General features: G+C 41.5%; 1 protein-coding gene and 1 long non-coding RNA gene across 3 annotated transcripts; one reads left to right on the plus strand and one right to left on the minus strand.

Annotated features, from left to right (window-relative positions):
• Positions 1–353: 353 nt before the first annotated feature.
• mtnr1c (melatonin receptor 1C) lies at positions 354–25198 on the minus strand. The gene is made up of 2 exons (XM_061685580.1): positions 24614–25198; positions 354–3578 (listed from the first exon to the last, which is right to left on the minus strand). The coding sequence occupies exons 1-2, from the start codon at positions 24804–24806 to the stop codon at positions 2713–2715; spliced, it is 1059 nt and encodes a 352-aa protein (XP_061541564.1). The 5' UTR covers positions 24807–25198; the 3' UTR covers positions 354–2712.
• Positions 8886–19796, plus strand: LOC133407558 (uncharacterized). 2 transcript variants are annotated; one of them, XR_009769197.1, is made up of 3 exons: positions 8886–9064; positions 9430–9545; positions 19751–19796. It is a non-coding gene; the product is annotated as an uncharacterized LOC133407558 (long non-coding RNA). The 2 variants fall into 2 exon arrangements; XR_009769196.1 differs by lacking the exon at positions 19751–19796 and adding an exon at positions 19127–19740.
• Positions 25199–26665: the final 1467 nt, after the last annotated feature.

The raw sequence follows: 26665 nt of genomic DNA on the forward strand, positions 1-26665 counted from the left end.
CCTCAATGAGAAAAGTCAGACAACGACGAGAAATCAACGACACTAATCGGCTGCTACCAAGCACAAAACAAGGAAAACCAGATCATGTATGGTCTCAACAGACAGCAGCCCCGGATTTAATTAAAATGTATGTCATTACACACATTACATTACACTGCCGATCGGTTTCATTCTGTAGGGTCATTTATGTTTAATCACAGGCAGACCCTGACCTATGATGGTACAATGAACAAACATAGTTATAATAATAATACTATAAGTTGGATAAAGTGGTTGTTGGAATGGTACACCTTAATATGGCTGATCTGGCATGTATCACAAAGTAGCAAAGGGGAAGAGAAAGGACAGCAATGAAGGACATCCAACTTTTGTGTTATTCTTTATTACAAGAACAAAACAAGCTTTATTTGAGAAATTGTGTTTTTCCCATTGTGTTCCTGGCAAGCAGAAACCAAAAAGTGGTAGTGTACAGTTCAATTATTTTGGTATACTATTCACAACTTTGAACAGTAAATACTAAAATAATGACTTACTGCACAGCACTGAGCCAAACAATTTACAATACCATAAGACCAAAATTCCAACATTCCAAAGGTTGTACAATTCAGAACAAAACCCCAATTGCATCTAGCATCAAGGCATGAACTCATTGCATGTTCAGCTGTTTCTTTGTTTTTTTGTTTTTTTTCCCCCATGACTAACTGGCCAGGTGCTATACATTTCGTCAGTTATTATCAAAACATTTGTTGTTTTAAATTTTTATATTGAATTGTGAATTTTTTTTAATAATTTTTTTTTTTTTTTTTTACACGTATGACAGTTAATGTTAAAGCCACAACTTTAATTGCACCCTTTTTCTCATTTGGCTGATTGTTTGTAGAGTATTTTAGTGTGTTCATATATTAAAATCACAGTGATTTATAGTAGACAGTCAAACACAGGCACATATGGATTGACTGCACCATCTGTGATCTCATTTAAAACATTACCTGTTCAGTTAATAAACGCTTTACACTGGCTAGAGTTTGACCAATGAACAGTTTTTTTCCCCATTTGTTCCTATGGGAAGAATAGTTCGTGACTCTTTGGTGTGGTACAGCGAAGGCCGTCATCCTCCCTGGAGCACCTTTAGCTACTCATCTGTGGCTGACCTTGCACTGGTGTGTTGGATGTTTCTTTACACATCAGAGACGCTGACTCGTATGTTTGTATGCGCAAGTTTGGGCCATTTTGCTGCTCTGCGATGTGACAGCGCCTCCACAGTTTGAGTCACGTCGGCATTATCCGATCCCTGCATCTACAAATATCCCCAGTTTGATTTCAGTCACATATGTAAGACATCTTTGGGACTTTCTGTGAGCCGAAACGTAGATAAGATTGTTGGGAAATTATGCATTATCATGCGATCACACTACTGGCTCCCTGATGCGTATCATGCCACTGTGTTTGACTTTTAATTACCATGAATGTATGCTTTGTCTAAACATCTGCTCTTTCCTTTCTTGAGCAAAACCCTGAGGAATTTAATTTTCAACAGTTAAATAAACTCAGTGTTACAATCGAATTAGAACATTTCAGGGATTATACTTATAACAAGACATGCATTTTTATAATGGATTGGAGCCACAACAGTCTAACAGTATAAGTAATGAAGTATAAGTAATGAAGTCTGCATTCTCAGTGAAAAAGAGGCTTCCATTCCACGTTTATATGCATAGAAGATTAAGTAATACATCAGTACTCCATCCATCCATTTTCTTCACCACTTATCCTCATCAGGGTCGCGGGCTGCTGGAGCCTATCCCAACTATCTTCGGACGGGAGGCGGGGTACACCCTGAACCGGTTGCCAGCCAATCACAGGGCACAAATAAACGAACAACCATTTGCGCACTCATTCACACCTACGGGGAACATAGACCCTTCAATCAACGTACCACGCATGTTTTTTGTGATGTGGGAGGAAACCGGAGTGCCCGGAGAAAACCCACCCAGGCACAGGGAGAACATGCAAACTCCACACAGGCGGGGCCGGGATTTGAACCCCGGTCCCCAGAACTGTGAGGCAGATGTGCTAACCAGTCGTTCACCATGCCGGCTACATCAGTACTCTATTCAGAAATTCCAGATCCCACTTTTAATGTTCTTGGACACTACATTCCAACCAAGTGTATACTCCTTGGGATATGAGCTCAGTGTTGAATGAAAAGGCTTCAGTTGGAATCCCACATTGGCTGGATAAAGGCTTTCACTGAACAAAAGTGACTCTTATTTATCATTAAAGTTGCTCTAAAGATCAAGGAACAGTGCAATAGAAAACACACTTGTTTTCTTTTTTACTATTATTATTTGTTGACATGCTCATAATGGATCTGACTGAAAAATGCAGTGAGTCAATAGCACATGTGATGTGGACATGCGGAGATGAGATTTAAAAAAACAAAAACAGACTTATTGTATTCCAGACTTCGGGTGATCCGCCAGCACAGCTGAGGTGTATTACATTCCCACTCAATGCTCTGATCGCAAACACCCTGTTAATAACTGCCGTGCAGTCCAGGATGGAATTTGCCTTTTGCTTGGGTGTTGTGACCATGAACACGATAAGTGCCTTAGAAAATGGATGGAGGGACTACTTGGAAATGATACACACCCTGTCTAAAGGCACTGAGTGAACACAAGATTCCTGGTTTTCCCCAGTACAACATCTCTGCTATACATTTATCTCTGCTACATTATTGTTTGTTACAGCAGCTGAGGGTTTACTCTTTAGGCCCTCTGTGGCACATCTGGAGGTTTCCACCAAGAGCAAACGTGGGACACACAGAGAAAGGAGAATCGTCTTGTATTCTTTTTGAAAGTTTTGGTTGAGTAGTCCGTATATGATGGCATTGAGGCAGCTGTTGAAGTACGCCATGAAGTAGCTGGTGACAAAGAGCCACTGGGGTATGTTGGGCGCAACTTTTACTGGGTTTATTGCCACTGCCAAGCCTATGAAGTTCAATGGTGCCCAGCACACAGCAAACAACACAAAAACCATAAACATAGTCAGGAAGTTCCTCACGTCGCTTGGTTTTAGTTTGGCCCCTTGCTCCGGTTTCACCCGGTGCTTCACTTGGATCACCCGCACCCATATCCTCAAGTAGCAGTAGGACACCACCAGCAGCGGGATCAGGAAGTGGATGACCACCACTGAAATGGTGTAGTACGAGCTAACCGTCTGGGCAAAGGTGCAGGAGTAGATGCGAGGATCGTACTGCAACGAACCCACAAAGAAGTTGGGCACCGTGGCGATTGCGGTGAAAGCCCAGGTGAGGCCCAGGTAGCAGCAGGTGTTCCTCAGGCTGAAGACGCGGTCATATTGCAGGCTGTGGCAGATGTAGCAGTAGCGGTTGATGGCAATAGCTGTGATGTTGAAGATGGAGCCGATGACGCTGATTCCCATGATGAAGGCACTCGCCTGGCAGTGCAGGTCCCCCATGATCCAGTTTTCGTGATAGATGGCTGTCAGGACCAAAGGGTAGGGGTACAGTGCCACCACCAGGTCAGCAACCGACAGACTCACCACAAAGATGTTGCCTGGAGAAACAGCGCATTGTTAAAAAACAGAACAAAAATAACCACAGCAGATGGCGCCCGATTCCTTCCAACTGTGACTCTAGAATCCCAACTGTGACTTCCTCTCATACAAGAGTCTATTTTGCTCTCTGAGGCTTGTTTTGTCTAAGAATTGGCCTAAAGGGATGGTGGTCTGGACTGATAGCAAACATCTTCAATTCAAACAACAGCAAATGTCCTTCATGTACCGTCCATAAACTGTCATAAATGCGTAAGAACAGTCCTGATCCGACTGGCATAAGCCGCGAATAAGTGCCACTTTGACTCTAACGTTCTCACAAACGTTCTTTGACAACGCATTGGTAGCTCTGTTTCTTCAGCATGCGTCTTCAATTCTGAATAAAAGTCTGTCTTGATGTCTTGGACCATAAACTCCTGAAACTGTGTGAGAAAGTCATAATCACCTGCGGATTAATCCTATGAAAGATTTTTACTTTCAATCGTTTCTTTTTATCAAAGCATTGTCTTAAAAAAGATGGTAAGCCTGGTCCATCACAAGGTTTCTTAAATCCAGAGTGAAAACCTGTCTGGGATTCAAATAAAAAACTCATGTAAATGTTTAAGGGCATCCAAGAACATTGTTTCTCACATACACAAGGGTTGTTGGGTCATTTTAACAAAGCATTGTCTTAAAAATATGGTATTGCTGGTCCCATGAAACATTTCCTGACTCCAGAAGCCAAAGAAGTTCTCGATTAACTCCTGAAAACATATTCATGGACTCCTGTCGATGAACCTCACATTAAAGGCCCACCTTCTGAAGATCACATTTTGTAAAAAGAAAATGTTTCAAGTCATAAACATGATGTCATCAGTGGACACTTTCATTATATTATGTAAAGTTAAATGGTGGGCAAAATAGCAGTTTAAAGACCAAGTTAGGATTTCGATTGTGATCGCAAATAGCTTATCCTGATGAAAGTGTTTCCTTCTTTGCTTTGATATGGACTGAATTCATATGAGAGAAAAGAGTGTGTCTTGAATTTAGATAAATTTCTTAATTAGTATTTTCAGTAATTTTAAAGACTACTGAAAAAGACTACTGAAAAGCACGTCTGCCTCAAATTTCTGAAGTACGGTCAGCTCTGACCTTCCTGTGTTGAGTATAGATTTATATATATATATATATATATTTTTTTTTTTTTAATTTAACATTTATTTATTCAGGCAAGACAAATGGGAATAGAGTCTCATTTGCAATGCTGACCTGGCTACAGACAGAATAGCAAAACAAAGCAAAATAAAAGACATACACAGTATATGTTCTTTCTGTGCTTGTGTGGGTTTTATCCAGGTACTGGTTTCTTCCTACATTTCACAAACACTTTTCCAAATGTGTGAATGGTTGTTTGTCTATATTTATGGGGAGAGATTTGTCTCAAAATTATTTACACAAATATATCTGCGATTTACAACACGTGTGTAAATCACGGATATATTTGTGGATCTGAAAGACGTGTAAATCGCAGATATATTTGTGGATCCGAAAAATTTGTAAATCGTGTATATACAGTGTATTTGGGTAAAAGAAATTCAGACAAATGTCTCCCCAGATATACATTATCTACCACTAGTTACCAAACCAGGGTGCCCCTCTCTCCCAAAGTCAGCTGGGATAGGCTCCAGTTCACCCATGACCCTAATAATGAAAAGTAGCAGACAAAATGCATGGACAGATGAATTGTCAATTAACTGCTTTGGACTGAATGATTGGCTTGACCACAAAAAAACAGTGCAGAGCACAGACACGGCCTAGTGATCCTGAACACTCACTGAACACAGACTCATTTGATAAAAAAAAAATAATAATAATAATAAAAAATGCCAAAACTGTTCCACTCCAGTCCTGTAGAATGTGGAAATGCGGATTGCAAAGTGGGTGTCAACTGCCACAAACAGCAAGCTTTATTCACAGCTCTTTAAGGTGCAAGATTCATGGGCCTGACTTGGCCCAAATGCAAGCAGACTAACATATTGCTAAACGAATACTTATGTAAGTGCTGATTAGAAACAAACATTATTATGTATGTAAAGGCAGATTTTTGAAGCAGATTTTGAATTGGATGATTTCACTGCTTACGGAGCTGTACCTAATTCACTGGCAAATGTGTGTATATGTACACAGGCATATAAACAATACCAGAAATGCAATTTGTCATTTCCCAATACATACAGCACACACGTCTGGTTCGTCCGAGAATTACAGATTAAAGGCAGTCCTTTTTAATCTAGATTGTTTGTGTTTTCCCAATTCTCGTAGGCCTACAGTATCAGTATTTGTGAATAAATTGCACTGTAAGACAGAAAGACAGACACAACCACAAACACTAGCACACAAACATGGTTTGTGATTATGGTGTCGTAGTCTGCATTATTATCCTATCCTCCTGAGGTCAAAGCTAGAGGTTGCGTGACACTGGATCTTCTTGGAGGCATGAATAATAGAAAATGACATCTGATGTTGTTAGTGCAGCTGTTACTGGGCCAGGAAGATAAAATATAAATCATATTGTAATGTTGTGTCAGATTACATATTGTATCAGATAAAGGAGGTCATGCAATGGCGTCCAAATTGAATCTACAGTACTTGGGTGTTTCGGAAAAGCATTATCATTAGCCACTCTTTTTTCAACAAAGAATATGTCAGTTTTTTGGTCAATGTATTCACTATCCCACTATCCATCCATCCATCCATTTTCTGAGCCGCTTCTCCTCACTAGGGTCGCGGGCGTGCTGGAGCCTATCCCAGCTGTCATCGGGCAGGAGGCGGGGTACACCCTGAACTGGTTGCCAGCCAATCGCAGGGCACATAGAAACAAACAACCATTCGCACTCACAGTCATGCCTACGGGCAATTTAGAGTATTTAAAAAATAATCTCAATCAATTATTAAATTATTAATTATTATCAAGTCAGACAAAAGGAATTGGAAAACAGTGTTAATTGTAGATAGTGTGTGATTTGATTGACAACAGGTTGGCTCGTCAAAGCCTGTGATGATCCAATCACCCTTTATTAATCTACCTTTAATTCTACATATGTACTTTATTAGCTCACTCAGTGGCATTTTCATTTTCAAGTACAAAATAATGGTGGGGCATCAACCACTTAGGCAACCAGGAAAAGTACAATATTCTCTCTTCCTGTCAGTTTTTGTTTTTACATTCAATATCTCGGTGCTAAACCAGCAATCACACCCATAATCTCTTGTTAGGTGTCTTGAAAGGTGCTATAAAAATTGAAGTTATTATATTATTAAAACAATATTTCCTCTGCAACTTGGGTAGAGGCTGTAGAAGCTTGTCAATAGAGGGCGCTAGACAAAAATTAAAAATTAAATGAAAATGAAATACCGCAATGTCTCGTGTATAATACGCTATCGAGTATAATGCGCACCCCCAAAATTTAGTCCAAAAATTAAAGTTGAAAGTTTGTTTGCTCAAGCTGAGTTCTGACTACACGAGTGACTTGTCCTATGTGGCCCGACGATTTGTTCCGAGAAATTGACAAATAGTGTGACAGAGCGCCTTTAAATGCCTGTCAGTCCCTGACTGTCTCTCTCTCTCTCTCTCTCTCTCTCTTTCTCTCTTTTGCGATGCTGTGAGTGCGCATCATGCGCTCGTTCTTCCTGCGAAGCCAAGCTCCGGTTAACCCCGCAGACCAGCACTTATGTCCCACGGTCCTGCATGCCCACACACTGTTTCCCTGCTGCCTGAACCCTTTCTTTTTTATCCGCCTTCCCGAAGACCTGTGCCATCCACCACCATGCACTTGGCACGCGATGATCGGGTGGGGACTGATTGGTGTCATACTTGTACTGTGGCTACTCAGCCGGTCCAAGACACAGAACAAAATTTTTGACATGATGTCTGGTATCTATACTTTTTGTTTCAGGTTGATAGATATTACTGGCTGCACGCTTACACAACACTGCATACACTTTTGTTTGATACATGTCATTACAGATACATATCCAGATCTCCTAAACATATTACGCGTAGTCGCACCGACACAACAAACCCACAAATTATCAACACAGGGTACGTTGGGAAGTTCTCTGTATCCCGAAACCTTCGGAAACTTGGGGCGTTGCTGGAGTGTGCCGTTCGATACAAGCAGAATAGACACATTCAATATGCCGGATGTACTAACGTATCCCTGCCAATACCCAACACGTTCATTAGTAAAGTTATAGAAAATGGAGCATGCGCTGTCTCTGAGTACCGCAATCTCAGAGCGCGGTGAGCACGTCAGACTGAAGTTACGAGCGTAACCAGACACCGAGGCAAAGCTAGGATTGGTCCGAGACTGCACGACTGCACAAAAGACTATGACGAATGCTTTCACGGTCTCTTCGGCACGCTGTTTTGTGGCATGTGCGGGAGAGCCCAACGCTGAACATTCACCCACTTTGTTTGACTCTGTATTTTCAAACATTTTGTCGAACTTTTCAAACAGCCAAATCATTGAAGAATCACCTCGATCAGAATAAACGAACCGGGTAATAGAGGTTTGAACAGTTGGCATGCTTAACCCGGGTCGAGACTTTTCTTTCTCTCTTTTTTTTTTTTTTTTTACCTCTAACAAGATAATTACCACAAATCACTGTAAATATAAGTTAAGTGTTAGTAATTTATTTCTCTGTGTAACTGTTGTATGAAACATGCACATTTTGTTAAGTTGTTCTTGTTTAAGTCTAAAAATGTTTCAGCTAGCGGCTGGAGACCTTGTGAGTAGTGTTGTTACTGTTGTCACCCATATTTTTGCTTTAAGGTTAGTGTGCCTATTTTCTGGAAGAGCCTTCTTCTTTCTTTTGCACCATGAAGCTATGCGATTTTTGTCAGTCGTTGCAGCCAGCTGACTGTGTCTAAATTGGGGTTGGTTAAGTCCAGGGCTGCATCTTCCAGTGGGCGGATGATGTGGTGCGTGTCTGGTCAGCAGGGCCACACACTATAAGCCTTGGAAATGTGTCATCCATCCATCCATCCATTTTCTGTACTGCTTATCCTCACTAGGGTCGCGGGCGTGCTGGAGCCTATAGGCTTCGTTATACTCGCGCAGGCGGTGACCGCGCTGACGACACTGCGGCTATTCCGCGTGCAGTTTGCCTTTATACTCGAGCGTAACCCACGCGCGCAGTTTTGAAAATGTACTGCAGTTCTCTTCCAAGTCGGGGGTGTCGCTACGGCCGGTATTGTCTAGGACGCCACATGTGTGGAGTTTCCTCTGTATTTTTTGGACATTTCCGGTAGCCGTTTTCTACTTTCCTTTCCGTAACAAGAAACAAAGCAACAACAATGGCGACCGTGGATCAGTGTCTACTAGAACAAATGGACCTAGATGACCAGATGATACGTTTAATTATGCTGCAAAATCGATCAAGAAGGCGGCGGCGGTGGTTTGTGGAACCGAGAGTAGCACTGTGTCAGCAAGGGTAAATTAAAAAGGTAGAAATGCTTTTCAGAATTCAAATGTCATGTAATAATCTACTTTAACAAAATAATGGAATTATATTGTTAATGATGTTGGAATGCTCCCACACATTAATAATAATAATAATGAGAAAAACACCACTGGGTAGAGTAGTAGTGTATATTTGTTCATGTACATCTACATTTGATGGCTATTTTGGGCCCCATTTTTCCCTAATACAAATGTAATGAAAACATTTGTTTTTTCCACAGATGGGCCTCAGCCTTGTTGAAATAAAAATAAACGGATTTGTTCTTACTTCTCAAGTCAGCTCACTGGGCAAACCTGTCAGTTTGTGTTTGTGACGCTGAACTCGCTGTGCCCATTTGTCATTATGCAGGGATTTGAATTCTGGCTGACATGCTGCAAACCAGTGCTTGCGTCTGCAGTGTCTGGGCGGGCCGGGCTACAGACTGAACTCTGGCAATCGCTCCTCCTTATTGCCAAGAGGATGAGGTAAGGACTAAAACACAGCTGGAGTATAGTGGCTATTTATTTCTACATGATCTCCATCACTGTTCTTGAAAAGACTATATATAGTAATTCAACCTGCAAACAACAGGTTAATCATCAGCAGCATCGTATTGACAATGAGTAGTAAAAGGAATGAGTGTCTCTCTGTCATTGTCACTACAACAGACTGTGATAGACCAGCCTTTCCTGTTGTGTTCACGCTAGTGCTAATGTACAAATATGAAAGAGTCAGTTATGTTTTAGTAAATATCTTGTATAATATGTTATTTCTTATCATCACATAAAATCTGAGCAACTTTAAATGCACTGTCCGTGTAAAGTTAAAATAAATGTCTTGTACATTTGATACACCACAGTAAACAGTGTTGTTAACAAAAATGCCAAATTCAATGGTTAAAAATCTCTCAATAAGCATATAAAATGAGGCTTCAAAATGATGAAAAATTAAGCCTTTCTCTCAGCTCTGGAACACTATAAGCGTGTCCGCTGAATGTGCTGAATCCGCCCCCGTTCTTTGGTCAGCTGTCAATCACGCGCTAATAGGATTTCCATATAGTTTCTAGGCAGGAAACGCCCCACTGCAACTTGATTAGCTCCTGCGTCGCGGGAAGGGGAGGCTACTCAGGTGCAACGAGATGACCATCCCAAACGTATCACATTTGTATGAAATAAAAACAAAGAAGTTTGTTATGGTAAGGTTTAGGGCTAGGGTTGAGGCTTAAAGCAGTTTAAGATTTGTTATGGTTAGAATTAGGGTGGGTTAGGGTTAGTGGGAAACATTTTAATACCGCCACACTTAAGTCACATATTTAGTTTCCTGTCTTGAAGCAGTTCGAAGAGTTCTACAGGGATACAACAGCTAATCATGGTGCAGCAGCGCATGTCCTGGCGTTAGACTAGCTGCGCCAAAAGATAGATGTGGTCTCAGAAGGCGTAAATTTAGTTTGACATTCTGCCACCAAATTGTCAATGCGTCAGTCAGCACGTCAAAGAATAAGAATCAGAATCATCATTATTTCCCAAGTATGTCCAAAATATCTCCAAAATTCAGTAGTACAGTGTTGTCTTTGTACTTTTTCAAACATGTTGAATGTATTGAGAAACAAATCTCTGAATTCACTTACCTTGTCTTTAATTCAAGTGTGTATCACTACACATAAACGTGACACTGCCCTCTATAAGTTGGGTCACATCCTTTACTTCTCCCCTTTTACTGTTGATCGTCATGGGAGAGGTAAATTCCTTTACAGCCGGAGAAATGTATATTGTTTCTTTTCATTTACACGTTTATTTGAGTGACCAAACATATTCCAGTGCTGTTTAATATGTGCTGACTTTGTCAGGTAGACAAAATAAAGTTCAACTCCGAAGCAACACTGCTGTGCGTCATTACAACCATACACAACACAGAGAGTCGAAAACCAGCTGGTTACAAAACACTAAAATAATCCGGTAATGTTGATGTCATCAGTACATCTATCCATCCATTTTCTATACCGTTTGTGACAGAGGTGGTAACCACTCCATCACAATGCTGCCTTTTCATCATATGATATTGTAAAAGGTTACAATAACATTATTAACTTAACCTCTTAATCCTCTGAACAAGTATTTCCTCTCTTTTCCACAACTCGCCTCAGTTTGGAGCAGTCAGTTTTCCACTTCTAAATATAATCATAAAAAATTGAAAAAAAAAAAAAAAACATGAGTGCATGAGTCAGAAGATGCTAACAAACAAGAACAATGAAGTCGCAGTTCTCTGCATGTGGCTGTTGGAAGAAACTGAGGGCACAGAGGTCTCAGGTTCAAATCTCAGCTCTTGCCTTCCCGTGTGGAGTGTGTCCTCATTCAGTTCATGATTCATTCCTGATGTTCACGTTCACTAAACATGTTCACCGAAGGACGATGCTTTGTTGTTGTCACATCTGTGCAGCAAGCTCAACTACTGCACATATCCTTCTGTGTCCCCTCTACATCCATCCAGTATGTCTGAATTCCACTGTGGTAGACTGTGTCGTTGACACCAGCAGCCGCACTTCCTGCTCACCCACCTTACAGTTATTTATTTATTTGTTATTTGTCAACCTTTATTTGTTTCCTCACTAGTGTCGCAGGCGTGCTTGGAGCCTATCCCAACTAACTCAGGCTGAGAGGCAGAGTACACTCTGAACTGGTGCCTAGCCAATTGCAGGGCACATAGACTATAGACAAGCAACCATTCACACTCACATTCATACCTGCGGAAAATTTTGTCTTCAATCAACCTACCACGCATCTTTTTGGGATATGGGAGGAAACCCACGCAGGCAAGGGGCAGAACATGCGAACTCCACACAGGAGAGGGCGGATGTGAACCCAGGTCCCCAGAACTGTGTGTGTGTGTGTTTGTATGTGTATATATATTCATTTGTCAAACAGCTTCTTTCCTTCACTTGTGTCCTTACCACCATCTCTTGTTGTCTAATGAGTCGGTCTGTACATTGTGTGTTCATTTCTTCTAGCTAATGATGTGACTTTTCATGTTGACTGTGATCCTGGCCAGGATTTGTCCCCTTTTTATTTTTATTTAAAAAAAAAAGTTTTGAAGACCACATGATTGTTATGCACCACAGGATCTCTTTTATTTGTCACAAACAATATGTCTGTATGTATACAAGAATCAAACAAACAGCAGTGAGCCATACGTTTGCATGATATGGTTGTCAGCTCTGTACAAAAGGTCTATAACACTTTCAGAAATATAACGTGACTCATTTCTTCCCTTCCAGCCTACAAGCTTGCATGCAGGCATAAAAATAGATTCAATATGTCGGCATATTTAATGCACATTGTGTCATTTATACAACACTGCTAAAAGACACAAAAACAAAGCAACAATTGACAGAGGGGAAAAAATAAACACATCGAGAGACAAGTTGCATGGCTGCACATGAATCTCCAGTTGCTCTGGTTTTATATTCGTCCCTCAGACTCTTGGTCTCACCTCACACCGAGGAGCATTCATTTAATATGACTGAATGCCAGCACCACCTTACATTTACTCCTGCCAGAGTGCATTGAGTAAGAATCAGTCCCACACTTACTGCACAAAAGTCAGTTATGCAAACCCACTTCATCACCATAGACCCATAGTTTACTTCTGCAGCATATTACATGTTGGTCAAAATTGGTGTACTTCTACATAGGCTTCAAAAGAAGCAATACCGATGTATGGGGTCCTCAGTCTTCATAGTCCCGACATATGACATTGATGATCTAGCTTGTGCAGCCACGTTGTCACGCAACACAAAAAGGCACACTCAGTTTCAACCATACCTACTGTTTTTCATTTGATTGTTTTATATTTATGGCCTAGAAATCTTACAGTCATACAAACATTTACTGTGACTTTGCTACTGCATTTGCGTAGGTTAGTTATGGACAGAGGTGGGTAGTAAAGGGATGCATTTACTGCGTTACATTTTCTCAAGTAACATTTGCGATGAACTGTACTTGTCAGAGTATGTTAAATGCACCGTACTTTTTACTTTTACTTGAGTAGTTATGTGAAGAAGGATCAATACATTTACTCCGTTCCAATGACCGACATGCTGGTCGCTACTTTTATTTATCCATTCTTGCTTGTGCGCGTCTATTTATAGAGTCCATCTTCGACTTCCACATAGGGCGCCCGTTGCGCCAATCAAACGGAATCACTTATATCATTTGACTCCAATTCACCAATCAGGCGACACAAGGCAGTCACATGACCTTTGCGAGTCAATCAAAATGACTCATTTTTTGGGGGGGGGACAGCTGCGCGACTGTTTATTTTACACACTCCAGAAAACAACAGCTTTATCATGCAGCTCTTAAATTGTGACTGCACAAACTTAGATATGTCATCCCACTTCTAACTTGAGAAAACACCTTGCAGTCAGTTGCATATGTTTCTATTGTTGTATTGGCAACATTAGCACTATCCCTATGGTGTCGCACACGCACACACAATCACTAAGTCTGTTCAGCAAACCGCTTCTCCATGAAGTTATTTAAGCGAATAAAGCAATCTATGTTTCTGTAGGACCCAATGCATGTGTTGTTGGTTTTTGGGCAGTTAAAAATGGAAATGGTGGCAGTCCCATATATTATTATTTTTTTTAATTTTATTTGATGTTCATGCTCTGATTTACAAAATAATAATAATCAGACGTTACTCACAAGTTACTCTTTACTTAAGTAGTTTTTTCATTGAATACTTTCTTACTCTTACTTTTACTTGAGTCATATTATTCTAAAGTAATAGTACTCTTACTTGAATACAATATTTGGCTACTCTACCCACCTCTTGTTATGGACTACGATGTGTTCTAACTTGCGTCGATGCCACAGGAACGGAACACATATATTGTAATAACATTATTTTTGGAGTTATAACTAAAATTTGAAGCAGCAGAAGTACACAATTTTGGGGGAACTATGCCTCTAAAGTTGCACAAAAATACACAGTTCAAACTGGCGAGACCTGAGTCATTTTAGTGAACGGAGCATTAACTCTGGATGAGCGTTTCTCTCTTTCTGTGGCATTTTGCAATATCTCATCCAAAAAAAAAAAAAAAGGGGGGTAAACATTGTCCCTCAGTGTTTTTATGCCAGTATGACAGGGGTGGGAAATGTTACTTCAGGCATTGCCTGTACAGTTAATCAAAGTTTTATGATGGCTATGGAAACATTCTACACACATTATTTAATATGGGGAAAAAATATAGTAGGCCATTGAGGTTTCTTGCACCATATTTTATGGGAGTTAGATATTCATTCATTCATTTTCCGTACCACTTATCCTCACTAGGGTCGCGGGCTTGCTGGAGCCTATCCCAGCCATCTTCGGGCGGCACATCTAAACAAGCGACCAATCAAAATCAGAATCATCTTTATTTGCCAAGTGTGTCAATAACATACAAGGAATTTGTCTCGGGTAGTTGGAGCCGCTCTAGTATGACAGCAGACAGTCAATTGACAGAGAATACTTTTGAGATATAAAGACATTAAAAAATTTTTAAAAAAACTGTCAATGAGCAATAAAAGGTTGCAAGTAATCTGGTCATGTCGGTACAATTTTATTTATTTATTTATTTATTTTTGACAATTGAGGAAAAAGATGCAGAGTCCTCTAGCAATTAGAGCAGTTTGAAATGACAAATAGAACAATAGTCCGGTGCAATGACCATTGTGCAAAGGGCGCCGAGACTTCAAGAAATGTATGCAGTTTAAAGTGACTAGTAGTGCGATGTCGATTATGCAAATGTTGCAGATGCTACTCAGGCACATGAGTTGCCAGTATTGGTCAACAACAGTTATGCAAATAATGCAGCGTGGCGAGACTACTACAGTGAGTGCACGAGTAATGTATAATTGGCCCGACAGAAAAGTAACAACAAACTCAAGACAAAGAATTGGCAGCATGTTGCAATGGAATTGTAAGTTAACTGTTAAAGAAGTTAATGGCAAGAGGGAAGAAGCTTACTTACATTCATGGGCAGTTTAGAGTCGTCAATTAACCTACACGCATGTTTTTGGGATGTGGAAGGAAACCGGAGTACCCGGTGAAAACCCACGAAGCCACGAGGAGAACATGGAAACTCCACACAGGCGGGGCCGGATTTGAACCTGAGTCCTCAAAACTGTGAGGCAGATGTGCTAACCAGTCTTCCACCGTGCCGCCAGTTGGATATTCTGTGTAACAAATAATGTTTGGCATCGTGACAGATTGTAGTTCATGGGTCCAACGCATCGGAATGGAAATTTGATGTTTCTTTAGAATAAAGTTGTTATAGTGTGTTAACTAGTCTAGTAAATGTTACCCATGCGACCATATACAGTATGTGGATGGAAAGCGAAAGCAGCGTAATGCAATTGTCGTTATCTTTTCTGGTGTGATTTAATGTCATTATTCTAACGTTCTCCATGCTTACCACATTAGAAATACATAAAATGTCATCCTCTGTTTAGTTGCTAAATAATTATGACATGCTGTAAACAATGTGGCGCCCTAAGTGATATTCCCATAGGAGCCCGGCCTGGTTTGACTCATTTCAATGACTCCAATGACTTCAATGATCCAATGACTCAATTAACCCCCCCACCCCACACACACACACACACACACACACACACACACACGCACACCCTCAGGGACACCCCCGCTTTAGAGGTTTTATTTGTGACAACAGCAAGCGAGTTGTATTAGATGACTTTAAAAAAAAGTCCATGCCCAAATTGGCACGAAGCACAGTGTCTGACATGTCGGTTCTTTCCACCATCTGCTCCCTCTCCCCGTCCGTCTCTGAGCACTTTTTGTGAGTGTATTTTTAGTTTCTTTAACCCCACTGGAACACTCTAATCTTAACATACTGTTGGCGGTGCCACAGTGTCATTGTGCTCCCTATGCACTGTCACTTTGGAGCAGGGTCGGGTTGCCGATTAGGGCAACATAGGCAGATTCTAAGGGCGCCATGGCTTCAGGGGCTGTCACAAAAAATTGGGAAAAAAGTTTAATAAACTTTTATTATATTGAAACTCGTTATTTTATTATTAACATTTACAAATCTCATCCATGGCACCTAACCGTATGGTTGCCTTGGTAACGAGCTCTCTAGTTCTGTGTTTTTGCATTTTTCGTACTTACTTACTTACACAAGGGAAGACTTGCTAAACATTAGGGAGACTACTCCGGACTATCTTTCACCAAATTTTACAAAAAATGTTCTCGTAGTTACTCACCGGTGGAGTGGCCGTGATCTATGGCACATGGAGGCGACGCCACAAAAGGAAGCGAGCCGAAGTGCAGGTCCTCCGGAGGGAGGATTCCGAAAGCCGCTCCCATCGATTCACTTCGCAAATCTACGCTCTCTACCCAATAAAATGAATGAGCTTCATCATCTCACAAAGTAAAGACTTTGGACACACACAGAGACATGGCTATGTGGACGTGTTCCCGATGGCGCCGTAATTCTTTCGGGCTTCCAACTACCAGCTACACCGAGCGGACCGCGTCACGGAGCTATGAGGGAAAACAAAAGGAATATGCTTCTATATCAACGAAAAATGGTGTACCGACATCTCGGATCTCAACACACACTGCAGCCCGGACTTGGAGTCACTGTTTTTGAACTGTAAGTCATTCTACTCACCACATGATATCTCTTTCATCCACAAGTAAACGAACTTGAAAAAAAGTACAGAGATTCACCCCTCATTATTCTTGGGGACTTTAAAAAAGCTAAACTCAACCACGAACTCCCTGAATACAAACAGCACATTGACTGTCATACCAGGGAAAACAACATTCTAGACCACTGCTATACCATGCTAAATGACGCATACCGCGCTATCCCCCGTGCAGCACTGGGCTCATCTGATCACTGCTTAATTCACTTAATACCAACATACAGGGACTTAAATCTGCAAAGCCTATGGTGAAAACAGTGAAGAACAACCTGGAAACCTGGATGAATATTTGGACAGACTATCGCCCTAGAAATGCAAACAGCGCGCAAACAGGTCTGTGGATGACACAGTCAACATGGGACAGCACTTCATGCTAGTACACCTGGACGGCGTGGGGACCTACGTGAGGATCCTGTTCGTGGACTTCAGCTCTGCGTTCAACACCTTTCAATTCCTGAACTCCTCTCCTCCATACTTCTCCAGCTCAGCGTCTCGCCTGCCATCTGCTAGTGGATATACAGCTTCCCGACAGGCAGGACACAGCAGGTGAGGCTGGGGGACACCACCTCATCTACACGCACACCAGCACCGGGGCGCCCCAAAGATGTGTCCTCTCTTCGCTGTTCTTCTCCCTCTACATGAACAACTGCACCGCAACGCACCCGGCTGTTACTCATGCAGTTTGCAGATTAAACCAAAGTCATCAGCCTCATCAAAGAGGGTGGAAGACAAGTCTGCGTATCAACAGGAAGTGGAGAAGCTGGAGCTGAACACGCTCAAGACAGTAGAGATGATCATGGACTTCAGGAAGCATGCTTTGCCACAGCTGCCCCTCACGCTGTCCAACAACCCTGTGTCAACCGTCGAAACCTTCAAGTTCCTGGGAATTACAATCTCTCAGGACCCGAAGTGGGAGACCAACATCAACTCCATCCTCAAAAAGGCCCAGCAGAGGATGTACTTCCTGCGGCTTGGTACACTCGCCTGACTTTGGTGCAGGCAGCGTGGGTTCAGTTCCCACTCAGTGACGGCGTGTATGTGAGTGCGAATGGTTGTCCGTGTCTATATGTGCCCTGCGATGGACTGGCGTCCAGTTTAGGGTGTAGTCCGCCTTTTGCCCGAAGTCAGCTGGGATAGGCTCCAGCACACCCGCGTCTCTAGCGAGGATAAGCAGCTCAGAAAATGGATGGATGGATGTTGCCAGGTGTGCAGCACTCTTGGCAACCCACCACTGTTATGAGGCGGAGTGCGTAGGCCATGTAATGAAGCATGTATCATAGAGGGAGATCCTCAAGTGATTGCATTTGTTTAGATAAATCTGAAAAAGGAGAATAGTAACAAGCAAATAAAAAATAAGAGACAACAATGACGACATGATCTAACTTCATCAGTCATGATGAAACTACAGGTGCGTGCCATGTTCACATCGGATGTGTTTTGGGCGTTTCACGCGGCGTGATTATATAGAAAATCAATGCAGTTCCCGCGGATGGACGCAAATCCATGCATTTGACGCGGCGCGAGTGGGGGCGGGCACATTAAAATTTGCCTCCTTCGCCCATCGACTTGAAGCTGGGAGAGTTGAATTACAACCCGCATTTGCATCGTGACAGCCAAGCCGCATTGAGAATGGACTATGTCACACACAGCGTCCTGTGCAGTTGTTGAGTATAGGAAAATGGATGAGAAAATAATCATTGCTTTGGACAATCGGAGCTGTACAATACAGCTCTGCACCATTTGCACAATTGACATTGTTCCAAGCGGCACGGTGAACGATTGGTTAGCACATCTGCCTCACAGTTCTGAGGACCGGGGTTCAAATCCCGGTCCCGCCTGTGTAGGACACATTGCGGTGATGGGGACAAGGATAATTTTACGAATTATACAATAGTATGCTCATCTAGAAAATGGAGTGGTAATAATTTCTAAGTCTTCAGATTTAATTTTAAAGTGCAATACTATATCAGTCCCAAATAGTTTTGTGCCTTAAAATACAATCACTGTGCTCAGTTATTATGCACACATGTAGATGACAAATTGAAGCAAAATAAGAAAACTGAGGGGTTTTATCTAACATTTTAAAAATGTCATTCAAGCAAAATGTTTTTCTAATGTACTTGTGCTCTTTTAAATAAAAACAAAAGAAAAATATAGTGTGTTTTTTTAATATTAAGTACTGTATGCTTGTTGTGGTCTGGGCCCTTTCACATCTAATTCAGCTCTATGTGGCCCCTGATCTTTTGACACCCCTGCTGTAGGCACCCAAAATAAAATGCATTACTGATATAATTAATAAATATGAACTTTACAAACTGCGTTGTATAATTATTAGTTTTTTCCATTTCATACAGGTAAGAGGAAATGGAAAAGGAGCGGAGGAAATGAGCAAGTCATGGAAGAATATCTCATCAAATCAAATCCTCCACATCCACCAAACCCCCACCCCCCCCATGATACGCTTTTTATGACGAGCATGATTCCTTGCTTGAAAGGACTGCCACCTGAGAGAAATGAATATAATATGTTAAATTTCAATTTCACAAATTACTTTTTGAACAGAGCACGTTTACTCTATATTTGAAACATTGGGATCAATAAATGTCCAGGTCTCAGTCTTTTCCTGGAAGGAATCGTGAATCATTTTATTGATTTTAGAATCAGCTTTTTTCTGTGTTTTTTAAAATGGAATAAATCCACTTTTACTTTAATTTTTTGTCTTTTACCTTTTTTGGACAAAAATACAGTTAAAACTTACATACACAACCTTGTTCCTTACGTTATGTCATGGTGTCAGATTTATGTCGAAATTTTTCTGCAGTGCATAAAAACGTTAGGTTTGGTTACCTGCTAAATGCAGTCCAACAGTTTTATACAGTATTGCTATTCCAAAAGTGAAGCTTTGTTGCCTAACAATACAATATAATCAATAAAATACAAAATATCCATCCATTCTCAACACCACTTATCCTGTTCAGGGTCGTCCGGCGCTGGAGCCTATCCCAGCTGACTTCGGGCGAAAGGCGGACTACACCCTGAACTGGTCACCAGTCACAAATTGCTTGTGTTTTAACATACTTAGTCAATGAAGATGATTATGATTATGAAAATGGTGCAAAATACGGAGACTGAAACTCAAAACTATACCATTTAATAAAAACTATGAATGTTTGTGCGTTTGCATAGACTTGTCTATACAGATTCTGCCCTGAGTGTGTCGACCCGTCATTGCAGTCTTACGCAAGTGTGCCCGGCCCGCCATATTTGATGTGGCAGATCTGCCCGTAAACTAATGCAAGGTAATGAACTGAACTTCATAAAGCAACAATCTACTAAGTGTGGTGTGGAGTAAAATGGTAGCTGTTTGCTTTCAGTGCATGTCCTACGTGCCTTTGAACAAGACACCAAAAAACCACCAAACCGCAACTACTCAACCTGACCTGCACCACCACCAAACTCCTAACATTAGGTCCAGTTCCGCTGTAGCCACTTCTATCCTGCACTCATCCGTAGCCAAACACATTTTTGTATGTCGCCGTCTTGATACTGTCATACTGCATAACACAAACAGCCAAACTCGCATGCATTAGAGTCTTCAATTAAACACAGGTTACTCCATGCAGCCCGGTTCCTAACTCATTGTTGTTATGAGGTGACAGAGTGCTAAACAATCTCCATTGTACTGCGACTCCTGTATCAGACAAGCCGCTTCTTAAGAGGAGATGAGCTCAACATCTAAAGAGAACTTGTACAGCTTTGTTCCGGGACTTTGCTTTCTTTGAAAGAAGAAAATTAAACATTCATTTGACAAAAGCAATGCTATAAATGGGTTGTTAAGAGCAGAGATTGTTGTGCACTGATAGTGCTACACAATACATTCACTTCAGAGACCCACGGCGTTCTTGTCTGAGGCCATCCAACTATTCGATAATCAAATTGTTCCTCTTGGTGGAATACTTCTTGCCAACTAGCTTTTAGCGCGTGAATTCAGGCACATCTTGTTATGTAATGTATTTGAAACTGTAAAAGCTCATTATTCCAAGCACTCTCTGACCAACCATACCACCGCATAGTTCTCATGTGCTCATTAGCATCACTGTGACCCCCAGACTCTTAGACTCTTGGTCATTAGTTTGCTCACAAGACTTTACAACCTTCACTGAGATGGCAAGGTACAAAGGGCCTAGTTTTTTCTGTATATAACCTTTAAATTAAAAGCTGCATCATAACAAATATGCAAAGACATAAAAACGTGATAGGTTGCATGGGTTTTGTCCAGATACTTGGCTTTAGTTAATTGAAGATTAAATTGTTAAGTGTCAGTGATTGTTTATATGTGCCCTGTGATTGGCTGGGATCAGTTGAAGGTTCAGAGGTCAGCTGGGATAGGCTCCAGCTCACCCATGACACTAATGAGGACAAGGGGTATAGCAAATGGATGGATGAATGTTGTCCCATTGGTAAGGAACGTACATTTGGGGAATGTGCAGCACAACTGTGTATACAGAGTATGTACCCATGTAAAATGTTGTCTGCTAATGCCAAGTAGCTTATTCTGAAAAAAATTAGGCTTGTCATCATTGAAGGCAATAGCGTGTCAATGGAAAGACAGATGGAGATTGCAATCTGTGGTAATCCCATATCTCCACAGTCAGGGACTGAACTAGAGCCTTAAAATGTCTGCATACACTTTCACTGTTTATCAGGGGCTGCCTCAGGAATTTGGGAGAAGAAAGAAAGGTGCAGCCTTCCAACCAAGAGTATACACTCAGACGTGCTGATTGTGTTAGAGGCAACAACATAAACGTTGGCTGACTTGTAACGACTTCTGGTTGAGGAGTTGACTGCCATTCCACAGCGATGTGTGACCGACCAGCATGAAGAGGGGACGCCAAGCTATAGTGGCTGCGTAAGATTTTACCACACACCCGTGATTGTCAAAAGATTCAGTTGTAACATTTCCATTGATACTGATAAGGCTATTCTAAAAAAACAACTGACAAAAGTCAGTAGCAACAACAGACTTAAGTTGTTTGGCATGAACTGTGAAGAGTTGGCAAATCTTACATGAGTGCAACGCACTTCCTCATTTGTGGTAGTCATTCTACAAATGCATGTTTTTACAAATGGCGTTTCATTTAAAAGACAAATGAACAGACTGTCCAATGGTATAAGATTTGTTGGTGGGAGCCATTCACACAAAAAAATTAAAATACCGCAATTTCTCGTGTATAATGCGCCCCCATGTATAATACCACCCCCAAAGTTGACCTCAAAATTCTGGAAAACCCTTCTACCTATGTATAGTGCATTTTTACAATGCATGATTTTGCTTCTACCCATGTGCTCAAAACATGGAAGTATTATCTGTATTTTTTTTTTTTTCAAAGAATTATTCTGAAGTTAAGCATTTGAACATGCACTTCATTTGAACACGTAATCCTTTCTCGAAGGTAGGAAAAATAGCATTAACGTGACTGTAATAAACATCTTCCTCACCTTCACGCTGCTCCTGGAACCCTTCAAGTGTATGGCATGATGTGTGTAGTGATACAACAGTCCCTCACCTTGGCAGCTCATGAACCACTACAGGGCCTCATACAGGGAGGGATGTGATTTATCAGGGATGGTGCACCAAGGATAAAGCCAAATGGAGGGAAGGGGGTGTTATTTATGGAGAGATGTGACCGAAGACAGGCAAGGCTGTCGAAACACCTATGGGGACTCACTTTAGATAACAGCCTGTCAAGCACTGTGACTTCTAAGTCATATTGAGTTTTTAAAAACAGGATTTAGGTGCAACTGAGCTGTATACTGCAAGCATTTAGTGTAGCTGATCCATTTGCCATGGAACTCAAACTGCCAGTGTCAACTAGTCAGATCAGCTATTGGAGCAATGTCATCATCTGGATTCATTGAGCATCAAACATTTTGTGTGCACAGAATAAAAAAAAATGTTGCGTTTACATTATATGTATTTATCACAATATGGGCCTAATGTAGGATCTCCTTATATGTAAGATATTGTGCTTTCTTCCACACGCTTATTGGAAGGCATCTAGACTGGCTTTCCTCTGATAACCAGTCCCAAAGTTCACATTGTATTCCACTGTGAGATTCGAACCTGTGATCCTCCAGTCCACAAGCCAAGTCCTTATGGATTGGGCCACAGTCACAAATGTATTATAACAAGTAATCATAAAATTAACTTGGAATGCATGGCTGAAGTATCATGGCTGTAGAATTTTGAAAGCAAACTTTTATGGGAAATGAAGAAATGGACAACTATTGCGTATCCCACCAGACATTCAAGATTTCAGCTGCAAATACATTTCAGTCTATAATTATAACATGGGATGATGATGATTGTAAATGTAACTTAACTTTATTATATATATGATATAGAGCACTTAAAAAAAAACAACCGCAGCTGTTCCAAAGTGCTGTACATTTTTAGAGCAAACATAAAACAAGAAACGACATAAAAAATTTTATAAATTTAAATATACAAGACGCGCTCCCTTCACAATAGCAGTTGGCATACAGAGGTCCAGGGTGTTCTAACTACAGGGCATCACACTCCTCAGCCTTTCCTGGTAAGGTCTAGTCAGGGGTGCTGGAGAGGAGGGTCCGTCGGGAAGTCAAATCTCAGATTCAGGAGGAGCAGTGTGGTTTTCGTCCTGCCCGTGGAACAGTGAACCAGCTCGTCACCCTCGGCAGGGTCCTCGAGGGTGCATGAGAGTTCGCCAACCAGTCTACATGTGTTTTGTGGACTTGGAGAATGTGTTTGACCGTGTCCCCCAGGGTGTCCTGTGGGGGGTGCTTCGGGAGTATGGGGTACCGAGCCCCCTGATACGGGCTGTTCGGTCCCCGTACAACCAGTGTCAGAGTTTGGTCCGCATTGCTGGCAATAAGTCAGACTCGTTTCTGATGAGGGTTGGACTCCGCCAAGGCTTCCCTTTGTCACCGATTCTGATCATAACTTTTATGGACAGAATTTCTAGGTGCAGCCGAGACGTAGAGGTGATCCGGTTTGCTGGCCTCAGTATTGCATCTTTGTTTTTGCAGATAAGGTGGTTCTGTTGGCTTCATCAAGCCGTGATCTCCAACTCTCACTGGAGCAGTTCGCAGCCGATGTGATTTTTCATGATTATTTCCATGTCTATAATGCATCCCACCAGACATTCTGTGTATTTCAGTGGCAATTTCAACATCCATCCATCCTCTATACTGCTGATCATAGCGATTAATAACTAGGAATTCATAGCTGCAGACAACTACATCATATCCCAACAGAAGTCTTCTGGAGTTTGGTCACAAATTTCCATCTACCTTTTTTCAATCGCGGTTATCCTTAGATGAGCTGGAGCCTATCCTAGCTGACTGCGCAAAAGGTGGGTTATACCCTGGACTGGTCGCCAGTCAATCACAGGGCACATACAGTATAGCAAACACAACCTTTCACACATATGGGCAATTCAGAGCCTTGACTGAACCTATATGCAATTTTTTTTTAGAATCTGGAAGTAAACTGGAGTACACAGAGAAACCCCACTCGAGAAGGAGGAGACCATGCAAACCTCACACAAGAAAACGAGCCGAAATTCAAAACAGTACTGAATTGTGTATGGATTATGTAACGCATGTGTAACGGTGGGCATCCTGCGCAGTCCAGCGCCGGTTGGCATCCGTTACACATGCACAAATACAACAATACAGTGGAAAAAAAAAAGAATTTCTTTTCTGCACTTTTGACAGATGAATAATTTTTTTTTTTTCTTTCTTTTTTTTTTTTTTTAATACATGAACTCACCACTTAAGGTTTGTTTCCACTGTCTCACCTGCATTCCTAAGCTTTTTATTCCTGTACACGGACAGGATGACGAGTACGTTGCCGAGGATGTCGACCACGATGGTAAATATCAGCACGCTGGCCAGCGCAGTGGACAGTCCGGCCGAGGCGCTCAGTCCCGTGCCGCTCTCATTCCGGGACAAACAAGTGGAGCCGTTCAGCCCCCTTGCCTCTAAATCCATCTCCCCTCAGGGCACGGCGACCATGGTGCAAGTGTTCCTCCCTCTTTTGAGTGGGGTAAATTAAAAAAAGAATACAAAAAAGAAGGCTTAACCAGAGGGAGTCTGCAACTTCCTGGTGGTCCGAATCCAAAAGAACGCTCCGACGTGTCTGGTGTTGGCGCGGCAGCAGCAGTAGTGAGAATTTGACTCCATTCAGGGAAATAAGTTGATAAACGAAGTGGTAGATAGTCAGAGGGGTCCGGCTGCTCCTCGTGTGTCCATTCCACGGTGCCAAGGGGTATTAATGCTTCCAGGGGGGCATGTGAGCCCTCCGGTGCGTAATGGAAGGATGCCAAGCTCACTCCGTTTTGGCTTTTTCACCCATCTCTATAATGGCTGCACTTGTGTTGACGCTCTCGAGGCACATGACTTGTGAGCGCCTTTCATGTCAAGTGTGCGCGTGTGTGGCGTGCCGTGCACCCGGAGCCACCCCTCCCCCCACCGCTGACATCCCGCAGATCAAGATGCTTTAAAAACATTTCCAGACTATTGATCGCAACATGCAACCGGGAAATGGCGCCCTCGTGTGTCCACAGGAGATTCTTACAAATCTCTCCCCGCCTAAATGAAACATTGCCTGAAAACTGAGTGGTTAAACGGTTTAATCCTGAGTAAATGCACCAAATTAATGACCACTTGCACAAACTTCAATCAAGCCTCAGCAAGAGAGTTATATTAAAAATAAATAAAAAAAATCTTCCTTTACCAGAGAACGCAAAAACACTCACACTCTTATCCTATAGGTTTATTTAGAAGACATCAACAACATTTCTAACACAAGACTATGTACAAATATTCTCTTCTAAAAGAATATACTTAACGAGGTTTGGCGCGAGGCAGAATAATAATTATCTTGGATCCTGTCAATAAACAGTACCCTTACTCTGGCCATATTTTGAGTTCAGCTGAATTTTTATTTGTTACCCTTTTAGCTGGAAATGGCACAGGAAAGTGGCAAAAACAGAAATCTGTGGTGCGAGGCAGCCTATTCATGAAAAAAAAACCTTTAAAAACCATTTGTCTGAGAGAAAGTTATGTCTCTGTTTTCTCAATACAATGATAACAAAAGTTCTAAAATACGAGTTTGAAACATTGTTCTCGATCATACTACAATTTACCAGGATCCTTTGTGGCTCCTCAAGTCGAGGAATCATAAACACTACACTGATTCAAAGAGACAACTTTCAGAATGTTTGGTTATTCTTCCATGCAGACTCGAAATGATAATGAAAGTGGGCCTTTATGACATTAATGTTCATTAACTTCAAAATAATTGGAAGCCAAAACATTCAATTTCCTCTCAGTTGTTAAACAGAAATACTAATAGAGGTTCAATGATGTGTGTGTGTGCGTGTGTGTGTGTGTGTATATATATATATATATATATATATATATATATATATATATATATGTGTGTGTGTGTGTGTTTAGTCTTTGTAGGAGTGAGAGCACTATAGCTATTATGTAGAAAGCTTTTCAATCACATAGCAGTTTCTAATCACTTCCCGGGAGAAAAGGGTTCTTCCAACCATGCTCCATAGTTCAGACATCCAAGGTGCTCTTCCATCCAACCAGTAAACTCTCTTCTTACTCACTGGGGGTCTGTCAGCCCATAGGTTTTGGAGTTCATCCCCAACTCCTTTGACAGCAAGATGCTGAACCACTGAACCATCAGTGTTTGAAGGAACTGTTCGTTTCATCTCATGACTATGTGCAACTGGATGAATGAAGTGCAAAAACATTTAAATAAAATACATCATACTGAGATACTGATTATTAAATGTATTAATATAGCAGATCGTTCACTGAAGAAGTTTTTC

This window comes from Phycodurus eques, chromosome 9 (genome assembly GCF_024500275.1).
Source record: "Phycodurus eques isolate BA_2022a chromosome 9, UOR_Pequ_1.1, whole genome shotgun sequence".
Lineage (NCBI taxonomy): Eukaryota > Metazoa > Chordata > Actinopteri > Syngnathiformes > Syngnathidae > Phycodurus > Phycodurus eques.

Bases quoted from the DNA above. Each gene is read 5' to 3' on its own strand.
- mtnr1c (XM_061685580.1), bottom strand. From the start codon at position 24,806: ATGGATTTAGAGGCAAGGGGGCTGAACGGCTCCACTTGTTTGTCCCGG. The intron at 3,579-24,613 runs GTGAGACAGTGG...CTGTTTCTCCAG, and splicing joins TAAAAAGCTTAGGAATGCAG to GCAACATCTTTGTGGTGAGT.